The sequence below is a fragment of the Calliphora vicina genome, chromosome 2 (genome assembly GCF_958450345.1).
Source record: "Calliphora vicina chromosome 2, idCalVici1.1, whole genome shotgun sequence".
Lineage (NCBI taxonomy): Eukaryota > Metazoa > Arthropoda > Insecta > Diptera > Calliphoridae > Calliphora > Calliphora vicina.
This window is the reverse complement of record NC_088781.1, coordinates 143,710,889-143,738,358: the sequence shown is the minus strand read 5'-3', so window position 1 is coordinate 143,738,358 and position 27,470 is coordinate 143,710,889. Positions and strand designations below refer to the sequence as shown.

The following is a 27,470-nucleotide window of genomic DNA, read 5'->3' as shown; positions in this document are numbered from 1 at the left end:
TGTATGTATGTATGTATGTATGTATGTATGTATGTATGTATGTATGTATGTATGTATGTATGTATGTATGTATGTATGTATGTATGTATGTATGTATGTATGTATGTATGTATGTATGTATGTATGTATGTATGTATGTATGTATGTATGTATGTATGTATGTATGTATGTATGTATGTATGTATGTATGTATGTATGTATGTATGTATGTATGTATGTATGTATGTATGTATGTATGTATGTATGTATGTATGTATGTATGTATGTATGTATGTATGTATGTATGTATGTATGTATGTATGTATGTATGGATGTATGTATGTATGTATACTTTTAGAGAACAAAAATAGTCTCTTAATAGCTTTATAAGCTATTAATAGCTTTATAATTTATTAACCCAATAGTTAGTAAAATTAATCATGTATAATCTGATAATATGGATGCAGGTAGCATACATGATCAAATAGTTTCAACAATATTAATTTTTTCTTCTAAAATGTTTAAGCCGTAATTTTCAAGTGATAATGGAAATATTGATAACTTAATTTGCTCATTAAAATTGGCTATTGGTTCGACGGATTCTTTGGAATCAGGAATCTATCGATTTTGGCACAGAATTTGAAATCGAATTACAAAATATAAAAATAGAGGAATATGATATAGAAATTTTAAAAGAAAATTGTTTTTTGTACTTAAAAAGCTTTTAAAAGAAATGCTTAAACAGTTACCAGAAAATATAGCTCTTTTTAAAGTAAATAATGAATTTTCAATATTGAAATGAAATGGAAATTTTAGGTAGTTCAAAATTCATTAACTTTATTTTTCAATCCAAAAGTATCTGCAGTGGAATATGAATTGCAATGATCAAAATTAGCATATATAAATTGGACTGAGATCTTTAAAGGTGAAATTCCAACAAACTTTGTTAGATTTTTGGCCACAAGTTTACAATTGTTGAAATGCAGGTGGAACATTTCACTTTGGCCGTTCTTAATATGTTAATTTTAAAAACCAGCAACGCTTGCGTAGAAAGGGAATTTTAAAATTAACTTTTATATTCATTGATAAGAATAGTAAGTTATATGAACGTTAATAAATTTTGTTGCAATTTATTTCAGCCTACAGATAAAATGTTAAAAAATTGTAATTCTAATACAATGTATACTTTTGATACCAATTTAATATGAATAACTAAACAATAATTAGATTTAAACAGAAATAAATTGACTTTATAATACATAAAATTAGTATGTATGTATTTTACAATTAAAAACTCAAAAAAAAAATATATTAGCGATATTTGGCGATTTTTCGTTTAGCTTTTGGCGATGGAGGTAAAACAAATCTGACAACCCTGGTATATAACACTTTTAGCTTGATGACAAGATTCTGAAGAGACAGCAATTTCAAAATGGGTTTTTAGCTCCAGCCATTGAGTTTCTATACGATTTACAGCTGTTTCAATTAACAACCACCTGGTACCACCTGGTCTGTGCCTATACCCACCATGTTCGAAATATTTAAATTAAATTTCTTTAAAACATTAAAAATCGAAAACTCACCCCCATTTTCTTAATACCTGGTTATCGTTTTTCGTATGAGAACTGTCAGAAAAATAAATTGAAGCTAGAAAATGCTAAACAAATTAAAAAAAATGCTAAAAAAAAATGCTAAATCGAAAATTTGCAGCTAAATCAAAATAAAAAATGCTAAATCTAGCTGCAAAAATGCCAAAATGGTCACACTGGATATGAAGTCAGTTGTTATAATAAAATAGCTCATCTATACACAATTTTGCAGTTATGTTCAGTGTTGCCACAACCTCAAAATATTTGTAACCAAGTTTGTTTAAAAAAATAACCAAAATGCTAAAAAAAATAACCAAAAAAAAATTATTGGAAACGTCATGTTTTTAACTTTTGTATATCACGTAAATAAAAAACTCAAATTTCTATTGCTGCAGTTAGATTTAAATTACCTAAAGAATTAATTTATAATAAAAATGTTTTTTAGGATGTAAAATTTCGGGGTATTATCCAAATATTTCATTACACTTTTAATTAATTTTTCATTTTAATTAAAAACTTTGTTCACTTGAATGTGAAGTGTTAAATTTTTATTTTTTTTATCGTTTTCGGAATATAACATTTTAGTGAGAATAAAGCAAAAAGAGTAAAATTTCAACATTCTTGAAATATCAGACAAATATTCCAAAACATACACCAGTATTATTATACTCAAAAGAAACATATGTTTACGTAGACCAGTTTAATGTTAAACAAATTTGATATTCTAAGCTGCATTACCCAAAATTTATAAGAAATATACCTAAAAATAGGGTATGTAATGTGAATATATCTATACGATATCGTTATAATATAAAAATAACCAAAATGAAAAATAAATACTCATCTACACATCAGGAAAAGAAAATAATCAATTTTGGTTATAAATAACCAAAACGGCAACACTGGTTATGTTGCCCTTTACTCTCGCTGCTCTCTTTAATGTTTGTTTATTTCTGCATCAGCTTTGAGGGAGCCAAAAGTTAATTGAATACATATCGAGATGAAGTCAGATGTTTTAAAAGACAAATAGCTCAACTCTGCATCAATCTTGAGTTACTTCAGAAGTCAGTTGTAAATGAGTTAGCAATAAGTCAAGTTGATTTTGAGTCAGCTCATAAAAGTCCGACAGGGCTTGTACAACGACTTTTAAAATAAATAAAAAAATACGCAGTGATACTAATGTTGTAAAAACTTATTAAAGTACTTTATCATAATTACAATCGTCTTGTATTTTAGCTACAGTCTAGAGCAAATGTTAAAGAATTTGGCAAGACTTAATGACCGAAAGACCTAATGGCTATTTAAATTTTCCATTTTAGTTTTATTTTATTACCACTTAGTGGAGAAAATACAAATAGCAAAAAGTTTAACTTTAATAGGGGTCAATGATCGTTTGCTGTAATGCGATTATTTTGTAAGCTAATGTTTAAGTTTTAACACAATACAAATGTTAAATTTCTTTTAGTTTTCTAAAACTTTCTACAGCTAAAGCAGTAAGTAATTTGAAAAGATACTAAATGTATACCCAGTGGTAATTCAATTAATCGGGTTTCTGGTTTAATCGGTTAACCGAGCAAATAATTAATCGAGGTTTAGATTTATTCGGTTAATAATCGGTTAATGTATAATTATTCGGTTAACCGAATAATATCTATTTTAATTTTAAATTGAAAATACAACCACGAATTTTGTGTACACAAACATATGGTATTATCTGCAATATATTTACACAAATAACCAAAAATATGTGAAAATTGTCAATTTTTTTTAGGTTGTCTCACATTTTGGTTCATAGCTCTGGTTCTACTGAACCGATTTTGCATTAAATATGTCAGTTGTTATTCTCACTAAACATTTTTCTTGAATGTTCGAAAAAATATATACAGTGCACTCGCGATAATTTAAACACCCCAATATATGAACACCCCAAGATATCAACACTTTTTACTTTCATAGGGTACTCTAAAATATGAACATATTTTTGTTTTTCAACGTATTTTATTTATCTACACAGAGTTGAAATCTTAATTCAACTGCTTAATAATTTTCGGACTTCCCTAGCTGTAGATGGGAAAATTAGATGACATTCGCAAATATGAACAATCTTGCAAAAGTGAACTGGCCTGGTTTTAATTAGTTTATATTATCGCGAGTTCACTGTAATTTTAATTTGTAATTGAATTGAATTGGAAAAATAATTACAAAAATACTGTATGTTAAAGTGAAAAAAACAAGGAATTTCGGTTAATCGGTTAAACTTGACCACATACATATATCGAGCCCTTATCGCCAAATTATCGTAAGCGACAAAACACAAATTTTACAGGAGAAGGTTTTTTTGATTATTTTGAAATTTATACATAGAATTAAAAATTTTATATTATAATTTCGTTCAAGCTATTTGTCTATTTTTCACAAATATTTATAACTTTTGACAATTAAAAATGCATGGAATACTTTATTGAAAAATATGACAAAAAATATTTATTGAATTTTTGTATAGATACAAATTTTTCGAATTGAAATAAAATATTTATTTATGAATAGTTTTTAATGAAATTTCACAATTATGCATACATTTTATATTTAAAATGAATTTTGAAATTTATTATCAGCAATCCCACAATTCCCAAAAAAGTGTTGAAAAATCCCAAAAATGGAAATTTTTTTAAATTCAAATGCATATAACTTTGGACTTAGTCATTATTTTTAAACAAAAAAAAATCGGAAAATATTTGGATACGCTGTTATCAAAAAACTGGAGTAGGTTGGATAAAAATGTTGAAAATTTAATTTTCAAATGCGAATATCACCTAAGGTATAAGAGACAATTGATAGCTAGGTCTTTTGCAGCACTCGATGAAAAGATTTTTTTTTGAAACCGGAACACAAACGAAGAAATAGGATCATTTTAAAAATGTAATATACCCGAGGTGTCCTACTTTGAGGACCCTTGGTCGTGGCCCTGGTGGGCAAATGAGATCCACGTTCAGAACTTAAACTCGAGAACACTTTTTCTTTGCGCATGTGAAATTTCATTCAAACCAATCTAACCATTTAGAAGTTACAGATTTATTTCCCTCTTTTTTTCTATACCACTATGTGTCGCTTACGATAAAATTCGTTTACTGTAAAATGTAAACATTGACTTACGATAAAATCTTACCCCCTATAATTTTGAAGTTATTAACAATTTTGATATTCTGAGAACGAGGAGTCCTACTTTGAGGACCCTTGGTCGCGACCCTGGTGGGCAAATGAGATCCACGTTCAGAACTTAAACTCGAGAACACTTTTTCTTTGCGCATGTGAAATTTCATTCATCAAAGCCATAACTAAAGCATTTCTTTCATATGGTATTTTTTTTTATAAAAACAATGTTTTAAATATCTATTATGTATGTATTATTTTCATTTGTTAATATATTTATTATTGATAAACAAATACTTTCAAAGTTAACCTTTCTATAAGAGGTAACTTAAAATCAAAAAATATTTTAAGGTAGAAAATTAAACGGACCAAACTAAAGCACCCCTTCAAGGATATATTATAGTTAAAAAAATTTAATTAATTTTGCAGAAAAGCAACCCCAGACCATTACATTGCCTCCTCCATGGTTAATTGTTCCTTTTCAATACTTAGGATTCAGTCTTTCTCCTTTTGGTCTGCGTACACGCCCTATTCCAGCGGAACTTTTTAAGTTGTTTTTGGATTCGTCAGGGAACAGTAGTGTCTTCCATTTTTGGACACTCCAGTCGATGTGGGCTTTGGCAAACTTCAGTCTAGCTTTCTTGTTCTTTGCTGATAGAAATGTTTTTTTTTGCTGGTCGTCAGCTGAATAATCGGGCTACTACTACTCTTAAACAATTTTGAAACGAGCCTGGAAATTTTAAAATGCAATCATTGTGATTCCCGATAACTCACATTGCAAATATGCAGTAGCGTAGTCATCCCAAAAAAGACTTTTTTATCAAAAAAATTATACTTTGAAAAAATCCATTGAGGGGTGCTTCAGTTATGGCCAATCTATATTAGAGTAAGTTCGGGTGATGTGGTATACCTATTTTTTATTTGACTATAATTTTTAAAATCTTAATTCGATTGGAACAGTTCTCAGCTGGTGTTCTACCTCAGGTGTTAGGTTTACATCCATGAAAGTAAAAAAGTCTTTGGAACAGTTCTCAGCTGGTGTTCTACCTCAGGTGTTAGGTTTACATCCATGAAAGTAAAAAAGTCTTTTAAGTTCAAGTTTTAGAGAAATTTGGGAAAAAGAGAAAAAGCCCATAAACAAGCTATTGAAAAAATTGGCGGGTAATGTGGTATACCATGTTCTTTTAATATTGTATACTAAACCACATAACCGATGCATAGTATTTTAATTTGTAAATGAGTTGCGTTTTGTTTAAATCATCTTCAATGGATTCGGTTAAAGTTGGCGGCTGACCAAGCTTACCAGAAGCTCCTCAATACATTCTTCGCTTCGTAGGAGACATTTAATGACTGATGCGAAAAATGTCTATTTGTTGTTTCTAATAGCTCAGATAGCGTTCTTCAATTCTTCCGCTGCCCACTTTCATACTTCACATTTCTTTGGCATATTATTTGCTTGAAATTCTTTAGCTATACCACATTAGCCGACCACGTGGTTTATTGTAATTATTATAAAATTAAACATATACACTAAATATGCAATATTGTTGCATGTGTTTTTCAATAGCAAAATATTCCCATTTGATTTTAAAATTAAATTATTGAAGTTTAAAACATGTGATTTTAGAAAAAATTAATTTTTAACAGATCACAACAAAAAGTCTACCACAAGATAATGCTGATTTTTTACAACTGACTATTTTCATGACCTGCAAAAATGAAGTACACTCACCCAATGTTAATTTTCTGAGATCATAAAACTCTTAAGCTTGGTACCGCTACTCCTATGCTCTTAGTTTTAGACTCTAAAACTAAGATTTAGAGAAAAGCAGCTATACCACATTACCCACCTTATACCACATTACCCGAACTTACTCTATATACATATATAAAAGAGTAACGTTACTGACTGACTGAATGACTGACTGATTCATCATTACACAGCCCAATCGACTGAAGCTAGAATCATGAAATTTTAACTGTGAGTTCCTTCCTCTCCGAAACGATCCACTAAGAAGGGATTTTTGAAAATTCGAACGTTTAACGGGTAAATTCGGTAACCTTATATCTTCAAAACTAATAAAGATACAAAAAAACTGAAAATTGCATGTTACTCCATTTAAAAAATAAGCTGACAGTTGTTTCGTACTTTTTCAAAATTTGAACCTTTTAGGGGAGAAAACGGGTAAAAACTGTATTTCGGTACTTTTTTTGCACCCTATGTATCTTTTAAGCCAATAAACATAGAAACAAATTTTAAATCGTATTCTTTAATTATCAGAAAATAAAAAAATATAATTTTGGTACTTTTTGGAAATTCGAACCCTTAAGGGATAAAAATTGTGTTTATTTTTGGTACTTTTTCATAAAATATGTTTTTCTATAATTTGACATAGACATACGAATATTTTACTATGAGGTCCCACCACGATACAGAAATTTATTTGAATAAAATTTTACCACCGCAATGGGGATAAAAAGGTACCAAAAAGGGGATAAAATCGGAAAAATACATTTTGCAAATTATTAAGCCAATTTTGATAATATTTTTAACATTAGTTACAGGATTCGTAGAAAAATTAACTAACATGTTGAACTTGAGTGCCAAGGTGTATTTTAGGCCAAATCCGGGTAAACAGATTGGTACTTTTTTTAAAACATATTTATTCTTGTGCACATTAACACAGATTTTAATCGTTTGAAACATGTCTGTAGCATAAAATTTTTTTGCAAAATGGAATATTTTTAAATTTCAAACTTGAGGGGTGTTTATGGAGGAAAAGGGAAATTTGTACTTTTCTCCAAATGGTACTTTTTTAATACTTTAAATTATTTCACTTATCGACATTAAAGTTAACTGATATGTATCTGAGTGAAGTTAGTGTTAGAAATAGGGTATTATATTTAGGTAACAAAATGTGAGAACTGAACTATAAGTACCTTTTAATTCTTCTAATGGTACTTTTTGAATTTTCTATAACAATGGACATAGAAACATGAAATTAATCATACATGGTCCTATATCAGTCAGAATTCTAGGGGGAGACTTTTTGGTACTTTTTCTTTATTCGAATGGTACTTTTTGTAATTTCTTCACCAATGAACCTAGAAACATGAAATAAAGCTTATATGGAATCGAGTAAGTGGGAAACCACAAGTGTGGACTTTCTGGTACTTTTTCTATATTCGAATGGAACTTTTTTGAATTTTCTATAACAATGAACTTAGAAACATTTTCATGTTTCATATATGTTTATGCATATATGTATGGTAGGGTGTCCCTTATTTTTCGATATTGTTTATTTTTTGACGCATACCCTCGGAAAACTTTCGTATTGACCTAAAATACCACCATTACATTTTTTAGCTTGTTCTAAGAAGGGCAACCCGTGCCGACTTTGCGATTAAGTTTTGAGGTGCATTTACAAGGGGAAAAAAATGCATTTTTTCAGTTTTTGTAAAAATTTTAACATTAAATAATTACTTTTGCAATTTAATTTGAAAGAATCGAAATGTGTACGTAATTGTCGTTCTAATAAGATATAAAACACAAAAATTGGCCAGGCCATCGCCAGACCAACGTGTATCCGTCCACAAGAACAGGAAATGTAGGAACAAAATTAACATATTTTGAGGAATATTAAAATAAAAGCTTATTTTTACTTAGAATATATCCATATTTACTTGTGTATGAGTTTTTGTCTTACTAGGATACCGTTAACCTATTCGCAGGTATAACCCCAAGTGATATTAAGGGTTAATTTTAATTTTTCTGCTGTTTTTGTAAATACTAGACTTTGTGTTATATTTCTCTTAAGTTTCATCAAACTCGGCCCAAAAATATATAACATTTCGCTCTCTTTCCATGAGAAATTCCAATAATTTAAAATTTTGACCTTTGACCTTCACGATTTAAGGGTTAACGTTTTCCGATTTTAGTAAAACTTCCAGACTATATTTGAAATTACCTGGACTATAATATTCTGAATAGCTTTTACTTAAAAATCATAACAGTAAGGAAATTCGGTTCATTCGCCAAAATATGGCCAAAAAATTAGTTTTTCTCGAAAATCGAAAAATTTAAATCGCAGGTACGGAAAAACTATAGGAGGTACTGTCGTACTTTTTCATATTTATATTCCCTATTATGTTCTCAATAAATCCCAATGCGATGATCAAAAAATTTTGAAATTTGTTTAACAAAATTTTTAAAAATTTGAAATTGGAGTTTTGAAACTGCCGTTAAAAAATTAAATTTTTTTGGTTATACCTGCGAATATGTTAACGGTATCCTAGGAAGACAAGAACTCACAAACAAGTAAATATGGATATATTCTAAGTAAAAATAAGCTTTTATTTTAATATTTCTCAAAATATGTTAATTTTGTTCCTACATTTCTTGTTCTTGTGGCCTGAGACACGTTGGTCTGGCGATTTTTTAATAACTTTAACATTTTTTAACCAATTTTTGTGTTTTATATCTTATTAGAACGACAATTACGTACACATTTCGATTCTTTAAAATTAAATTGCAAAAGTAATTATTTAATGTTAAAATTTTTTCAAAAACTGAAAAATGCTTTTTCCCCCTTGTAAATGCACCTTAGAACAAGCTAAAAAATTTTTTTGGTGGTATTTTAGGTCAATACGAAAGTTTTCAGAGGGTATGCGTCAAAAAATAAACGATATCGAAAAATAAGGGACATATAATATGGTTCTAAGTGAGTGAAAATTCAAGGGGATACTTCATGATACCTTTTCTTTAATCTAATGGTACTTTTTTTGAAATTTCTATAACAATGGACTTAGAAACATGAAATTAAACATATATGGTCCTAAGTGAGTTAGGATTCTAGGGGGAGACTTGGTACTATTTCTTTATTCGAATGGTACTTTTAGTAATTTCTTCACAAATGAACTTAGAAACATGAAATAAAGCTTATATGGACCCGAGTGAGTGGGAATCCACAAGTGGCTGCTTTAAAAAATTTAAAACCGATCGGTTTCGGTTTTGTGATAACTTATTTAATATTAAGTGTTATAGAAACAAAATTAGTTGATAATATAGGAAATGCTAAACAAATCACTATGGTTTAGTGTATGCGAATTCAAAAGTGATAATCAATGGTACTATTTCTTTATTGCAATGTTACTTTTTGAATATTTTATAATAATAAAAATAAAAAATTCTGAATGAATTTGAATTCACAAAAGGTGACTTTAGTGGTAACTTTCTTTTGCATTTTCTATAATAATGGACCCAGAAATATGAAATTAGACATTTACAATTAAATTCACAATGGGAGACTTAATAGTACTATTTATTTTTTCTAATTGGGCTGGCGAAGCGCACCGGGTCATCTAGTACTGTATATTTTTAGAATACATATTACAATTACAAAAAAAATAATTTTAGAAAAGTGTGAACATATTGAAGAATTAACAAAAACATAAAACTTAAATTAATAAAACAGTGATACAAATAATAATGAAGTATAAATACCTGGCAGGTGATACTAGATTTCTGGTAGATTTTGTCGAGTACAACAAGAATTTTTTTGTTGAAAATTTTATCCTAATTTTTTATCTTATGTCCTGCACAGTACTGTATGTTTGTATTACTACAATACATTAGAAACAGTAAAGGTATTTCGTTAGAAAAATTGAAGTACATATGTACTAAGGAGTGAGATCGAAAAATTCTTAACATACATATATGTTTATAAAAAAGAAACCACTAAACTTACAGCTTTAATTTTTTTTTTATTTGATTGAAATTATTATTACAATTTACAAAAAAAATTATTTTTATAGTTTTAATCACTAGTGATGAAATTTTGAACCTTTTTCGGAAACCCTTCCATTAACGTTTTTATAGTGCTTTCTGTCACTTTGCTCGAACATGTAGTCCATCTCCGTTTAAAATCTACCACACTTTTGGACACCTTTTTTGTACTCTTCAATTCTCTTTTAACAAGAGCCCAATATCTCTCCACTGGCCTTAGCTCCGGGCAGTTTGGAGGATTTGCCTCTCTTGGTACAAATACCACATTATTGTTCTTGTACCACTCAAGGGCTTGTTTGCCATAGTGACAGGATGCCAAGTCAGGCCAAAAATAAGTGGACACATTATGAAGTCTTATGAATGGAAGCAGCCTTTTTTGTAAACATTCCTTGATGTAAATTTCGGTATTTATAGAGCCCGTTGTAACAAATGAGTGGCTTCTTTTGCCGCAACTGCATATTGCTTGCCATACCAAGAACTTTCTGGGAAATTTTGTCTGCTTTTGGGTCCTAAACTTTTCTTCAACATTCCCTCGAGCATCAGCAACATAAAATTTTTGACCTGGAAGTTGCGAAAAATCTGCCAGAACATACGTTTCGTCATCCATTATGCAGCAAGAATATTTTTTTATAAAACTTGACTTCAATTTCCGTGCTCTGTTTTTGGCCTCTAAATTTTTAGTAGCGTTCCTGTCAGGAACTTTTTGAGCCTTGTATGTTTTTAAACCTGCATTAGCTTTAACTTTTCGTACCAAATAGTCCGAGCACTGAGCTAACCGGGCTGCTTTCCTACCGGATGTGTTGGGAGCTCTTTTGAAAATGCGTTCTATTTTTTTGGCTTTAGAAACATCATGTGGACCATTCCTTCTACCTGAACCAGGTTTTCTATCAACTGACAAGTTCTCCCGGTACTGTTTAATAACATTGGAAATAGTTTGACGGCAGACCTTTGTATGCTTGGCCAACTTTTTGTAAGACCAAGTTGGGTTTTGTTGAAAATATTTAATAATTTCAGTACGCACTTTTTTCTGGTCACTCATTTTAATCAGATTAACAAAAAAATTAATATAATTGACATTACACATAATAACTGACATGTTTTTCAAAGGTAACTTGATCAAAAAAAAATTCAAATAATACTTGGGTTAAAAAATGTAATGAAAAACGTGTGTTAAGAATTTTTCGATCTCACTCCTTAATCGAAAATAATTCTCCCAACATCCGATTCAAAACGGTTAAAAAGTAACGGAATTTTATATTATTTCGTTAACAGTTGATCAAAAATTATCACAAAAATTCTTAAAAGAACATAATTGGATGCAGCTCCCATATAATTTTGTCTGAATTAATCACCTTTAAAGTAGTGAGATAAATTCAGTCGAAACTAATCTCCTGTAAAGAAGTGACACATAATTCTGTCAGAATTTGTCTCCTCTAAACGTTTGCGAAATAATGCTGTCAGAATGATTCTCTGCTGTCAGAATTTGTCCACACTTAATTCAGTGACACAAAATTCTGTCAGAATTAGTCTACTCTATAGGAGTGATACCTAATTACAATATTTTACCCAATTTTTTTTATACAAAATAATTTTTCCATTTGCTATATATTTTTTATTGTACAGCAAAACACACTAAACAAAAAATATTTTTAGTAAAAGCGCGAGGAAAAACTATGGTAATCAAAACCATTAGTGAAACAAAACTAACAAAGAATCATTCATTGAATCAATGAAAACAGCCCTTAAGGGAAAACAATTATGTATGAATTGAATTACACACAATATACATAATATAATTGTAATTATCTCATAAGGGACGGTTAAACAATTATGCACTACATTTCAATGTAAATGAAAACCAAACACACTTTAAAAAGTGTAATAAAACAATAATCATGGTTTTTAAGCACTATCTAAAGATTGTTAACAAGTTAATCAATTGTTGGAGAAATACCAAAACGCAATATATAGTATTTTCAATTTATATAAATGATATTAACGACCTTGGACTTTCTGGAAAAATCGGCATACATATGTATGCCTATTTTACTCTTACAAACATGAGACTGTATTAAAAGTGTATATGGAAAGAGATGCTGCCTTAATATTGGAATATATGAGATTGAACAAATTAATCCTCAATTCATCAAAAACCAAGGTCGTAAGATTTAAGCCACATTTAAATAATAATGACAATTTTAGTGTTTTTGTAAACGGACTAGAAATTTCTGAAAGTTACGCAATAAAATATTTGGGTGTGACCTTGCAAAGCAATTTGTCGTGGAATTTACATACATATTCATGAAATTAAATTCAGAATATCTCCAGTAATAGGAATATTGTACAAATTTAATGAAAGAACTTAACTTATTATACAGTGACGGACATTACAATAGAATCACTATCAATATTTAATTTAAAACTAGGAGCAATCATAAGTGGCAAAATGTGCTGTGGACGGACGAAACGACCATTAATTTAATTGGTAGTGATGATAAGACATGGGTTAGACGTCCAAAAAATGGCAAAAACCAAAAACGTTTAAACATGGTTGGGGAAATATTATTATATGGGGATGCTTTTCTTGGTATTGCGTTGGTCCAATTTATTGGATTAAAGAAAATATGGATAAGCACTTGTATGTTAATATTTTGGAGAATGTTATAAAGCCACATGCAGAATGGAATATGCCCTTAAAATGGCTCTTCCAGCAAGATAATGACCCAAAGCACACATCAGGTCTTGCCAAAAAATGGTTTTTATATAAATAAATTCATGTTATGGAATGGCCGTCTCAATAACCAGACTTAAATCCTATGGAAAATAGTAAAAGACAAACTCGGACCTGAAAAATTTAAAAACAAGGAAGAACTTCGGCAGAAAATTCAGGAAATATGGTATGCAATTTCCCGATCTACATGCGAAAGTTTGTTAAATTCAATCCCCAAAAGATTTGATGCTGTTATTAGAAATAATTGATTTATTTTTATTTTTTTATTTTTAATCATTTTAACGGCCATTTTCACAATGTACGATTATTTCATTTTAACCGGAAAATTAACTAACTGTCGGTTTGTTTAACGGGGACCATTTAACCAACGGTTACCGATTTACGTTTCACCATCATTTGATTACTTAACCAAAGCATTCAGTAGAAAGTATGGCAATAATGCATACATTTGTTTACGAAAAATAGTGTAATGAAAGATTGAAATATAAAAAATTGTCTAAAAGACGGCATAAAAAATAATAATTTGTGTGTTTCCTAGTGGTATAATAAAAAACGTATAAAACTCAAAAATATTAAGGTACCTAACTGTAAAAAAGTGCAATATCCGGGTGGTATATGGATCACCCCGTGCAAAATTTACTTTTCGTCGCTTTACACTTTTAAAAATTATAAATATTACAAAAATATAAATGTTTTTCCATGTTCTTTTATTATTTCTTACAATTAAGATGCTAACCGGCGAAATTTATTCTGTTATATTTAACAGCATCTTTGTTGTTAAATAGTGTCAGTTAAGAATTAATCGTACATTGTGAAATTCATATTAGCTTCATAACTTGCGGTTAAAGTTCACGTTAACTTTTAATCGTACATTGTGAAAATGGCCGTAAGACTGATTGATTCTATTTGAATGTCGCATATTTTATTTAGTCTTTTAGATTTGACATCGTTTTTAACATAAGCATGTGTTATTTTTTTCTATTTATTGTTTACGTTATGAGCATTAATATATGTATAATGAACAAATTTTAAATTTTGAAATCAAATTTTGTAGTTTTACCGCTTTAATCGAATTCATATGTAGTGATTCTATTGTATTGTCCGTCACTGTATATGAAGCATTAATTCAAAGCCATTTGAATTATTTGGTGTCAGTGTATGCATGTAAAAATAGTAGGAACTACAATCTCTCCAAAAACCTCAAAATAAGGCACTCAAAACTGTTTTTAATCTACCTCTTAGATATCCTACATTAAATTTATACCAAGAAGTTACCAAAAATATACTACCTATAAGAGGGATATACAAAAAGCAATTATATTTTTGTTTTTAAATCGTTGCACAATATTGGTCATAATACTATGTATAGAACCAGAAACAATTAAAATTTAAGAATTGCGAGATGCAGACTTGAATCAGCTAAGCAAAGAATTGAATATATTGGTTGTGTGGAATATAATATGTAATTTACCGCAAAGCTTAAAAGACATTATTTCAAGACGTAATTTCAACATTTAAACATAATCTAAAAACATTTTTGTTAAATAATTTGGAAATGCTCTTAATGTAATATATTTTACTTATTATTTTGCTTAATTAAAAAATAATTTTTTCATCTTTAAATATGAATACAATATTATTTAATTAGTTTATTTAATTTACTATATAATTATTATGCCAACTCGTCTCATTAATTATTGTCATAAGACGCTGAGGCTAATAATAATTTGTAAACGTAAATATTTTGTTAATATAAATTAATAAAACCTTTTTGAAAAAAAAAAATCAAAAAAATCTACATGTTGTTTTCTACATGGTGTATTTTACATGTAATAACTGTGACCATTGATTATTTATTTTAAAATATGTATGTTCGCCATTTGTCATAACAAACATTTTAGATTTTTCTAAATATCTAAAATTATTATTTGTTATAGAATACGCTTCACTTTAGCAGCCACAACGAACTAGTTTATTGTACGAGGGCAGGTCAATAAGTCCGTGACTTTTTGAATTTCCTGCCTTTTAACTAAAACCCAACACTGCTCCTGTTTACAGCCATCATTGTGAATGATCACTTGGGTATTAGAAAGCTTCTGCAATATGTCTGCCGTGTTTGCTCACAATCGGGTGCACACATGTGCAGTTTCCATGGCAAAAAATCCATGAGTTAGGCTACTAATTGCTCCCTCATCCTCCATATTCTCCGCATTTAGCCCCGAGTGACTACTTCTTATTTCCAAACCCGACAAAACTTATTTTTTGGAAGGGATACAAAAATTGTGTAAGGTGTCCAATAGGCACTTTTCAAACTGGCACAAACTGCTATACATTTTGTTTTAAATACATATGTATGTAGATGGTTTCTTTAAATGATATTTTTTGTGATTACAGGTCAAATTGGTTGATGTTGAAAAAGTGGAATGGTTAAATCGTCGTTCATATAGTGCTATTGGTTTGCTGCTTGGACGTGAAGGAAGAGTTTTACTACGTTGTGATGAAGGTCTCGAAGATTGGTTTGAACTTTTGGAGGTAAGTTGCCATTGACTATTCTATTTACATACAGACAATTGTAAGTATTTAAATATTTTCAAATTATAAATCCTAGTTATACAGGTGGTATAAAATTTTAATTTTTTAACGCAAACAAATTGTTTTCAATGCCTACATACAGTATGTCAAGAATGAGTTTTCACATTGAAAAATAATTATATTTTCGACTTTGATAGCAAGAAAAAACCATTTATTATTTCGATACATAAACTTTTTTGGATTATTATGAATATACACAGTATATGTATATTAGGGTGGCCCTTAATAGACGAAAGTTGGATTTTGGCCATTCTCACCCTCCAGTTTGCTGAACATTAGTAAAAAAATCATCCTGAAAAAATTTCAGGTAAATCGGTTGGGGATAAGACGTGCCGCAAGCCCTCTGAAGTTTTGAGATGCATTTACAAGGGGAAAAAATGCATTTTTTCAGTTTTTGTAAAAATTTTGCCATTAAAAAATTACGTTTCCAATTTAATTTAAAAGAATAGAAATGTGTACGCAATTGTCGTTCTAATGAGACATAAAAAACAGAAATTGGTCAAAAAATGTTAAAGTTATTAAAAATTCGCCAGGCCATTAACGTGTCTCAGGCAACTAGAACAAGAAATGTAGGAACAAAATTAAAATATTTTGATAAATATTAAAATAAAAGCTAATTTTTACTTAAAATATGTCCATATCTACTTGTGTATGAGATTTTGTCTTCGTATGATACCGTTAACCTATTCTTAGGTATGAACAAAAAAATAAAAATTTTTTAACGGCAGTTTCAAAACTCCATTTTCAAATTTTTAAAAATTTTGTTAAACAAATTTCAGAATTTCATTGGGATTTATTAAGAATATAATAGGGAATAAAAACGTGAAAAAATTATGAAAATATCTCTTATAGTTTTTCCGTACCTTCGATTTAAATTTTGAAATTTTCGAGAAAAACCAATTATTTGGCAATTTTTTGGCGAATGAGCTCTATTTCATTACTCTTATGAATTTTAAGCAAAACTTATTCAGAATATTATAGTCGAGGTTACTCTAAACACACTCTGAAACTTTTACTAAAATCGGAAAACGTTAACCCTTAAATCGTGAAGGTCGAGATGATAAAAAAATTCTGAAAAAAATGCATTTTTTCCCCTTGTAAATGCATCTCAAAACTTCAGAAGGCTTGCGGTACGTCTTAACACCAACCGATTTACCTAAAATTTTTTTATGATGATTTTTTTACTAATGTTCACCAAACTGGGGGGTGAGAATGGCCAAAATCCAACTTTCGTTTATTAAGGGCCACCCTAATGTAAATACATAAATCGTATATAAGGAAAAAGTACAAGTCCAATGTAAAAGAAACGAAAAGGAACTCGAAATTTTGGTAGTGTCAATTAACTCTTTTCACAAATTACAAGAAGTGAGTTTTTAGTAATTAAATAACTAATCTGTTTACTTATTTGGCATTTTTAATATTTGGTATTACTCCGCTTAGGATAAAGTTTTCTTTAAATACCACTAAAACTTTCGGTTGGATTGACGATGAGACCTTTTGCTGTCATGTCTATAACATTGCCGAAATTATACAGAAGCCACATCCCCACGATATACAATTTAAGTTTAGATAAAATTTGTATTGTAGTTTATTGGCCTGATAAACTGTAGTTGCATTTCTTAGCAAATTGTTCTTCAGAGTTCCGCGACCATGATTGTTTCAGTAAAACATAAGTCTTTCAATCCTTTGCTTGAGATATACTCCCATATCATAATAGAAATTTTTAAGTAACACCTTTCATCAAACTCTAGATGGCACTTCGTTGTAATACGAGATCATTTAAGTCTCGTCTCATAATATAACGTCATCCCAATAATCGACGCACAGAGGGTTGAAATGTACCAAAAGTGGCGATTAATTCAAAAGCTGAACTTTATCTGTTTCAGTCATGTTTGGTATTGGGTTAAAGTGCATTAAATAATACATCACAAACTGCTAAAATTACAGTTGTGAGTAACTACTTTATTGGCAGTGAGAGGTCAAAGTCAAATAATTTTTACAAATTGTGATATTTCGAGAGCTTATATTTTTTGTTAAATGTGTTAAAAGTAGAAATATTAAAATGGAACCATCAACTTCAGGTATTTGAGAACATAAATAAATAATTTTTGTTTAGATAAATGTTTTGAAAATATTTTTTAAGATTTTTTTTAAAGTTCTCCATTATTGGGGTTTTTTCGATATATAGATTGAGTTTAAAAAAAATCAGAGATCGGGTAAATTCCATTAAATGCTCCTAAAATATGAACTTTCAGCTTCTATATACAGAAAAAAATCGTGCGGGTTTATTGAGGTTTTTTACTTATTTAAGTTATAGTGAAAGAACTCCTCTTGCTAAAAAACAAATGTATTCTGATACAAAATAGGTTAAAACATTTTTTTCTTACATTTTTTTTAAAGCTGTTCATTACAAAAATTTATAATATTGTCTTGTGGCTTTTTTTTTTAAAAATTTGTACATTTATAAAATTTTGTGAAAAACAAAAATTAGATTTTAAATTCAATTTATGCTGATGTAAATACATATAATAAATTTATGTTTTGAATTTTTTAATAGCATATTAAGTATGCTTTTATTTCCAATTTAATTCATTAATTTATCGCTTTCCATTCCAAAGTTACAGTATAAATTGTGAACTAAGGTCTTTTTTTCCAAAAAAAACAATAATGCGCTTAACGCGTTAAAATTTTTTTTTTTAATTTTTTTTATTTTAAATGCTGTGTTTTTATGTATTTATGATTATTCATTACGAAAATATTATAATATTCTCTTTTGTGACTTTATTAAAAAAATTTGTACATTTATAAAATTTTGTGTAAAACAAGAATTGGATTTTAAATTAAATTTATACTAATATAAATACATACATATAATAAATTTATAATTTTATTTTTTTAGTAGCACATGAAGTATGCTTTAATTTCCAATTTTATTCATTAACTAGCTAAAACCCGGTGTGCTTCGCTTCCCATACCGTAAAGATTTACAATATATTTACCCCCATTTTCTCAATCTCTGGTTATTTTTTATCGTGACGATAAACTGACAGTTCTCATACAAAAAAATGTTAATTGGAGGTTTATCGTTACGAAAACCGATAACCAGATACTGAGAAAATGGGGGTTAGACTATCTGAAATTATGGTGTTTTCTTTTCTGACACAAAATGTTGCCTATATATTTTGTACCATTTATTAAAGGTTACCCATACCCTCATAATGTGTTGCATTTTTAACGATCACAATAAAACAAAAATCATTCCATTTATGCACTTTTCTTTTATGTAGCTTCTAAATATTATAAATCATACATACAAACAAACACACATTGACTTTTATATATATATAAAAACACAGCATTTTTTCTAAAATGCTGTGTTTTTATGTGCTTATAATAACTCATCAATAAAAAAATATAATATTTTAAAACTACGGCTTCTATGAATTAATCACCACTTTGGGTACCATTCAACCCACTGTGCGACGCGAAGAAAAAACGTTTTTCTACATTTGGTGCAGAAATCAGTAGTTTTTTATATGTTACTCTGGTTGAATATTCGTTTCTTATTATGGCCTGTCTAACTGTTTCATGGGAAATGACCACATCACATTCTTCTTTAAGTTCTCTCGGAAGAGTTCTGGTTGAAATCTGAGCGTTTTAATGAAGTCTGACATTAGGCGCACAGTTATTTTAGGTCTAGGGCTACCACTACATTTTAACGCTCCTCTACCCTCATTTCCCCAGCAAGAAAAATATGCAGTGTCTTCTTTTGCAGACACAAGGACTTCTAGCCGCATTGCTAAATCATTTCAATTTCACACGGCGTGTCATTGCGAGCCAAGGCCTTGCACACTCGCTGCTGTTAGAGTGCTGAGAGAAGGCCTACTTAGGAAGAGCTACTAGAAGGTCTACTTTGCAAGGGCTTCTACAAGGCCTAATTGGGAAGAGCTACTTTGGAAGGGCTATTCGCAGGGCTGCTATATGGTCTTATGCCTGTACAAAAACTTGTTATTACTGATCTAATGAAAGGCCTGTAGAGTCAATGTCATATGGAATGCCTAGAAAGGTAGGAGTACTACAAAGCCTTATGGAAGGGCTACATGAAAAGGCCTAATAAAGTGCCTAAAAGAGAAAAAATAACATTAGGATAAGGCATTAAAGGCCGGCCTATGAAAAGTCGTGCATTTTCAAGTTTTATAGAATGTCTACCATGGAAGACCTATTTAAAGTCTTATTAGAAGAGAACATGATAATTTCTAATTACATACTTAAACAGCAACAACAAAAATAAATAAGAAGCCACATAAAGCAATTTGTTGTTGTAAATTTTGTAAAGAGAGTTAATCAAAGAGATGCAGAGTATTTTATTTTTTGATGTAGACTATTTTTATTTAACCGCTTGTTATAAGAAGGGGATTCATATGCCTTCTTGAATACCTTTTAAGAGCAGGCAGTGTGGAATGAGTACCGGATCTTTTAGAATGAGTAAGTATGCCTTTTAGAAGGCCTACAAACTGAAGTCCTATCAGTTTTTCCCGCTGGGTCAGCTCGTTCTCAAACACTATAAATTATATTTCGTGTTGCCAAAAACATCACCAACAACTCCTGTACACTTTTTTCCAATTGGCAATTGTAGTAAATTAGCACCCACATAGCATTTGGAAGATTGGTTTTTCAAAAATCACCAAACCGAGTCTTTTTCGAGTACTTTTGGTGATCAAAAACTGATTAATAAGTTGTACGCTTAAAAAATGATTCGAAAATGATGCCCATCAATGATCAAACAGTAATTTATTTGAAAAACAATAACAAAATGTACATCAATCATAAATAGATCATTGAGATGTTGTAAATATGATTGTTTACAAATATTTTTTTTAATTATATTTCACGCAGTTGGAAGATCAAAAATTGTTTCATGTACTATTGTTTTTGTTTGTAACAGGACAACAACAATTAGACTTAAAAATTATTCCTAAATACTTATCAAATATCAGTCGAAAGTAATTAGAAAAGGGGCTCATAAAAGACTCTTTTAGAAGATACGCCAAAAGATGTTGGCTGGGCTAAAATGAGTTCATATAATTCTCATTTGGTTTATTATATTAAATGTATAAGTATTTTTTAGTATTACAGATTGGGTGACTAATCGAAATGCTAAGTATTTTTTGATAAGTTTTAATGACCTAAAACTGATTAGTAAGTAACATGCTTAAAAACTGATTCCTATTAATGATTAAAAAGTGATTTATTTGAAAAACAGTAACAAAATGTACAGCAATCATAAATAGATCATTCAGATGTTCGAAATATGATTGTTTATTTATTTATTTTATTTATTCATGCTCAATCTTAAGCCAATAAAGGCCAATTGATTTTAGTATAAAGTTTGACAGATCATATATTACTAATCTAACTTAATTTACATTAATAAACATTATATTAAACAAAAATTAACTTATCCCTATCACGAATATGGGTCGTATATCTATATATATTAGAGTGCTCCAAAAAAATAAAATTGCGAATTTTGACCGTCCCCCCCTCTAGAATTGTTCTATGTATTGTAGAAACACATTGTGTAAAATATTAGGATGATAGGATAACGTTAACTGGTGGCGCAACGACGCTGAAGTTTTGAGGTGCATTTACAAGGGGCAAATATGCAATTTTTTCAGTTTTTGTAAAAATTTTGCCATTAAATAATGACTTTTACAATTTAATTTAAAAGAATCGAAATGTGTACGTAATTGTCGTTATAATAAGATATAAAAGACAAAAATTGGTGAAAAAATGTTAAAGTTATTAAAAAATCGCCAGGTCATTAACGTGTCTCAGGCCACTAGAACAAGAAATTTATGAACAAAATTAACATATTGTGAGAAATATTAAAATAAAAGCTTATTTTTACTTAAAATATATCCATATTTACTTGTATATGAGTTTTTGTCCTCGTAGGATACCGTTAACCTATTCGCAGGTATGACCAAAAAAATTAAATTTTTTTAACGGCAGTTTCAAAACTCCAATTTCAAATTTTTAAAAATTTTGTTAAACAAATTTCAGAATTTTTTGATCATCACATGGGGATTTATTGACAACATAATAGGGAATAAAAATGTGAAAAAAGTATGTCAATACCTCCTATAGTTTTTCCGTACCTGCGATATAAATTTTGCGATTTTTGAGAAAAACTAATTTTTTGGCAATATTTTGGGGAATGACCAGAATTTCATTACTGTAATGATTTTTAAGTAAAAGCTATTCAGAATAATATAGTCCAGGTAATTTTAAATATAGTCTGAAAGTTTTACTAAAATCGGAAAACTTTAACCCTTAAATCGTGAAGGTCAAAAGTCAATTTTTTCAATATTTGGAATTTCTCATGGAAAGATAGCGAAATATTATATATTTTTGGGCCGATTTTGATGAAACTTAAGAAAAATATAAAATGAAGTCTAGTATTCACAATAACAGTACAAAAATGGAAATTAACCCTTAATAGCACTTGGGGCCCAAATGACCCTCAACTTTTAAAATCACGAAAAACACATTAATTTTGACCCCAAGTACTCTTAAGGGTTAATTTCCATTTTTGTAGAATTAAATAACTTCCAACACAACATAATACATTTTTATTTAAATACTAAATTATAAATTACACATTTTCTGTAATAAATGTCTCGATAATCAGAATCATTTTTAGGAATGTGGCAACGCTTTTTATAATTCTCACAAAATAAGGAAACTTCAAAAAACCTTATTTAAAAAAACAAAATTTGATTGAAACTACCTTCTATATTTTTATCATGCATAAAACCATTTTCAAAGACTCGTTTTATATTAATTTTTATTAATATTTATTTAATTTAAGGAATGTACAATTACGTCAAAGGAACGTCGCAAAGCATTGAAAATGGCCCAAGGCCCTAGATCTCGAGCATCACTAGCCGCTCCAGTATCTCATGCTTCGTTGCAGAGTAACCATTTTGGCCTGGGGAGCACTTATTCGAGTGCCTTAGATGACTGGCTTATGGCGAATGGAAGTGGCATGTGTGGAGTCAGAGGTCAAAAGTTGGTTACAAATAGTATGTGTGGTTATGGTGGCATGAATCCATTCCTATTTTCTGATTCGGTGCCTGATTTAAGTGCTTTAAATAATGAAAACCATAATCACATTAGTGGAATGTCAACAAATCATTCGACTCCTCAGAAGATACCATATTCAGCTAGTAGTAATAGTAGTCGTTACTCAAATGGCTATACCTCACAGAATAGTTCATTTTCCAATTGCAATGGTTTGTACGGCTCACCTCGGCGTATCTTTGTCAACAGTAGTTTCGGTTCGACACATGTTGTTGACGAAGAGGCCGAAGATGGTGAAGTAGAATTGAGACGTCCTCGCCTTTTCCGACACTTGAGTACGGAAAATGGTAACGAATTGGATCGTGATTGGTTATATCGCAAGCCAAAGGCACCAACAGATATGCGGCATTCAGGTAATTCTTGCATGCAATTTATGTTTTAAACTTTTTAAACTAAACGAAATATTTTTGTTTTATTTTATAGTACAACCCATGTTACCTACTCACAATAATACATCTTTAAATAAACTAATTTCCGACTTGGACTATTCTGCCCATGACAGTGGACTAGACACTCCACCATCAACACACCGTCCGTCGAGTTATCGCGAGCAACCCCAACATAACAATCATGCCAGAGCGTCCCCCAGAGACTCTACGGAAACCTCAGTATCTTCATCCCGTGGAACCATGTTGAATTCCCCGGGAGGTAGCTTTCGAGCTAAACATGTCCAGCAAATCTCCAATTTAAATCAAGTCAATGCTCATCATGGATCTCGTTATAATGTTCAGGAACGAGTTTTAAAAATACGCAACGAAGAAGAACATTGTTCATCGATAAAATCAGCAAATCGTTTGAACCACAATGAACTGTACGATCCAAATCAAAATCGTTACTATAAGAATGATAACCAATCGCCCATAACGATGACACCTCAACATACTCCTGGAAAAATGCAACATTTACATTCTCACAGTCATCAAATGCAACATCAGTACCAATCAGCGAGTAGTAACAGTAACGGAAATACTGCTAACAATAATAATAATAACAATTCTATTAACGGAAATGTGCAGAATGGTTCCTCTATATTTCGTGAACGTTATCAACATCCTGCTTTGGCGGCTATCATTAACGAAGCTCAGGGTATGAAGTTCCGAGGTACGTTGAAGAACAAATTGAGCAGATTGTGGTGAATGTAGCATGTGAACTACTTTTTTTTTCTAAACTGACTGAAGACTACTACATACTCTAAAAAATAACATACAGCATATTCTGTTTAAAGAGATTTAAAAATAAAATAAATATACTTGACCATACATTTTTGGGAACTCGATACTACTCAATACTCTTCAAAGCTGTAGTTAACATTTAAAAATTCATATTTCGCAGTTGTCCTTCTCTCTGTTTTACGCCATCGGCAGTATCGTTCTAGAATCTAGATTGAAGAATTTATTTACAAATATGATCTAGTTGTGGACCAGGGATTATAAATGACATTTTCAAAATTGTACATAATTCAGTAAAAATTGTACTTTTTTTACCCTAATTGTACTAAAACGCAAAACAATATTTTTTACTAGTTTTGGTAATACCAATCATATTGTCCAATGGAATATTATTTATATTTAGTATTCGTACTGTAGCATCAAATATTCCATTTGCTGTAGAATCTTCTATTGGAGCCAATTCCAAAAACCGATCGCGGCATCGACTATCAGAAATTCTTATTATTATGGCCAAATTTTTAGAAACTGAACAATATGTACTTTCATCAATTACTAACGAATAATAGTTTTCTTTACAAAAATTACTTATTTCGTTAATATTTTCTGGACCAGTAATATTAGTATGATTTTTTGAGCTTTTGGCCTGTTTATTGTAAACATTTTAGCAATTTGTGAATCCGTCACACCTTCTTTAATAACATTGTTTAGATGTCCAGAATTGAAAATGGTAAGTTGTGTTCCGCAACAAACAAGCTTCTAGTTTTTTAGCGGATTCTGCCACAGGACATGTGGTTGTTTTTACAAAATTATTTATTTTTCGTGTGGTCTTAACTGCATTAATTTTTCTAATGTGACTGTCACAGGACTCATGTCTTTCTATATGAGTTATTCCACCTGCAATAGAAATATTAAAAATAACACATTTTTTGTTGGCCCCGTCTTTATTAATCCACGGAAATTATTTGGTCCATGCTTCTCTGAAGCACAATGAAAAACATATTTTACATATTGAAATCCACTTATTTTGTCTTCAAATTTACGATGCTTCTTCTAGATCCATTAAGGCAATTAAAAATATTTAGTCGCACTTAATAAAATGTATAAATTAAATGGAATTAAATCGTTTGAATATGTATGAGCTTTATATAATTTATTTATTAGTGGTGGAAAGAAAAAACAGCGCAGATGAGTTAAAGCATTTGAAATTTTTAAATTGTACTGAACATGCCATTGGAGTACTACAGTACTTTTGCAATGCCAATTGTACTGACTTTATCATCCCTGTTGTGGACATTACCGACCGACTCATATAAAATGAACATTTATGACTGAAAATATTTATACAAAAACGGAAACCCAAACTATTTTGTATGTTTTTTTTCTTGTTTCCATTTCAGTCATTCTATTTGTTTGACTTGCTAGTTTTTACCATAAATACACGTAAATCGGAAACTCTCCTGTAAAAGCAGTAGAACTTCCACATGAATTCATTCACAACCTCTCGTTTTATAGTCAAATGCGCTAATCACAAAGCCACATACATATCTCTTATTTGTACTGATCTCTACTTGTTATTAAGAATTGCATATAAGTCTACTCTTAATTTTTGCATTTCTGTAGTAAAAAAATATCCGTCAACCGAACAGGCCAATTACTTTTTTACGAAAATAATTTTTCTTTAATGTAACTAATAAATAATTTTAATTTTTTATTTAAAAATAAACGCATGCCTGCACATCTTATACGAAATAAAAATACAATACTCGTCAAATCACACCTACAAAATAACCAAACAATCGCACTTACACACATAAAATTTAAACAGAAATTAAAACAAAAGCTGAAGCATGAATCACAAGCAAAATATGTAACTAAATAAAAATATTAAACAAAAAGCAATAAAATGCAACAGTTTTGAAATACATACATACATACATATATTGTAATACATAATGAAAAGAATACACTGGTTTTTAAAACAATAGATCGATCTTATTCCGACTGCCAACAAATGCCGCCAAGACGCAGTGTTAATAATAATCCATCGCCCTTAACCAGTAGGAGGAATAACGTGAATCCCATATTTGGTACGCCAACTAGAGTATAGCGGTTAAAGATTTAGTCCTCGAAGGAAATGTTGCAACAATAATGAGGCGGATGATTGCAAAGAAATTTAAATATGTATTAAGATACAAACAAATATTAAAATATATTTTTTTATTTAAAAGGAAATAAAACAGGTTTTAGTAAATATTAATTTATAAATAGTTATTACTTATATAATTATTACTAATCACAATATACATACATAAATACGTAAGATCTGCCCATGTACTATGTGAAAAATATACTCATACAAGCTATATGTTCGTATTTTATACTATATACATTAGGCTGGGTCGAATTGTATGGACGATAAAAAAAGTAAAAAATCGTGTAGCAGAAACGCAATCTACGGAAAATTCTAAGAAAGTTTCCTTAAGAAACCATAGGTCTAAAATGAAATCCTATCTTGCGCATTTCGACTTTTATTCAATAATATTTCAGTATATACAGTAGCGAGCATAAAAAATGCAACGCCATGCAATGTGATTTTCAACAGCACTGATTTTGTTCAGAAAGATATCCAATTATAAACATCTGCTGTTTTTATATTCTTATTGATCATTGGCAATTATAGTATAACATTTTGTCCAATATTTTTTTACGTAAGGAGCAAGCAAAAAAAATGCAAAATTAAGAAAATTGACTTGATTTTTAAAATTTTGAAAAAAATAATTATAAAAAATTGTTAAAAACTATAATACTATTACAATACAGTAATTTACTGTTAATACTAATAAATTCAAGGATATGAAACCTGCAAAGGATAACAGAATTAACGAATGATGCATTTTCTGTTCAATATGGTGAATTTTTCGAAAATTTTAATAATTTTTATTTATTTCTTTACCAATTTAAAATCATAGTTGGGGGTAGTGCACTAAATGTTGATTGAAATCAGCATTGCACTCACTAAAATTGCAAAAAATTTAGTTTGCACTATTTTTTATCAGTTTTAATGATTTCTTAACTAGCACTAAAAAAAATAATGATAGTGATAATATTTTTATCATTGTAGTGCAAAAATCTGCACTACTATTAATTAAAAAAGCTGCATTAAACATACTACATATCACTAAATTTTCAAAAATGATTTGTCATGAAATTGTTGAATCCAAATTCGAAAAATAAAAATTTTAAATATTTTTTGTTATTTTTAATGAAATATTAGTCTTAAGTTTTAAATTAGTATACACACAGAAAAAAGTTTCAACATAAATATTATG

General features: G+C 29.6%; 1 protein-coding gene across 3 annotated transcripts in view; it reads left to right on the top strand.

Annotated features, from left to right (window-relative positions):
* The window catches only part of LOC135952455 (uncharacterized protein DDB_G0283357), a 133,216-nt gene extending 106,840 nt beyond the window's left edge, over positions 1 to 26,376 (top strand). Inside the window, exons 5-8 of one of the 3 annotated variants that reach the window (XM_065502400.1) lie at positions 15,629 to 15,766; positions 22,701 to 23,325; positions 23,396 to 24,073; positions 26,127 to 26,376. In XM_065502400.1, the coding sequence (XP_065358472.1) occupies positions 15,629 to 15,766; positions 22,701 to 23,325; positions 23,396 to 24,073; positions 26,127 to 26,248 (1,563 nt within the window). In that variant the 3' untranslated portion in view covers positions 26,249 to 26,376. Of the gene's footprint in view, positions 1 to 15,628; positions 15,767 to 22,700; positions 23,326 to 23,395; positions 24,074 to 25,981; positions 26,072 to 26,126 lie in introns of those variants that run through there. The other 2 variants (XM_065502402.1, XM_065502401.1) reach the window with 2 other exon arrangements.
* The last annotated feature ends 1,094 nt before the right edge of the window (positions 26,377 to 27,470 follow it).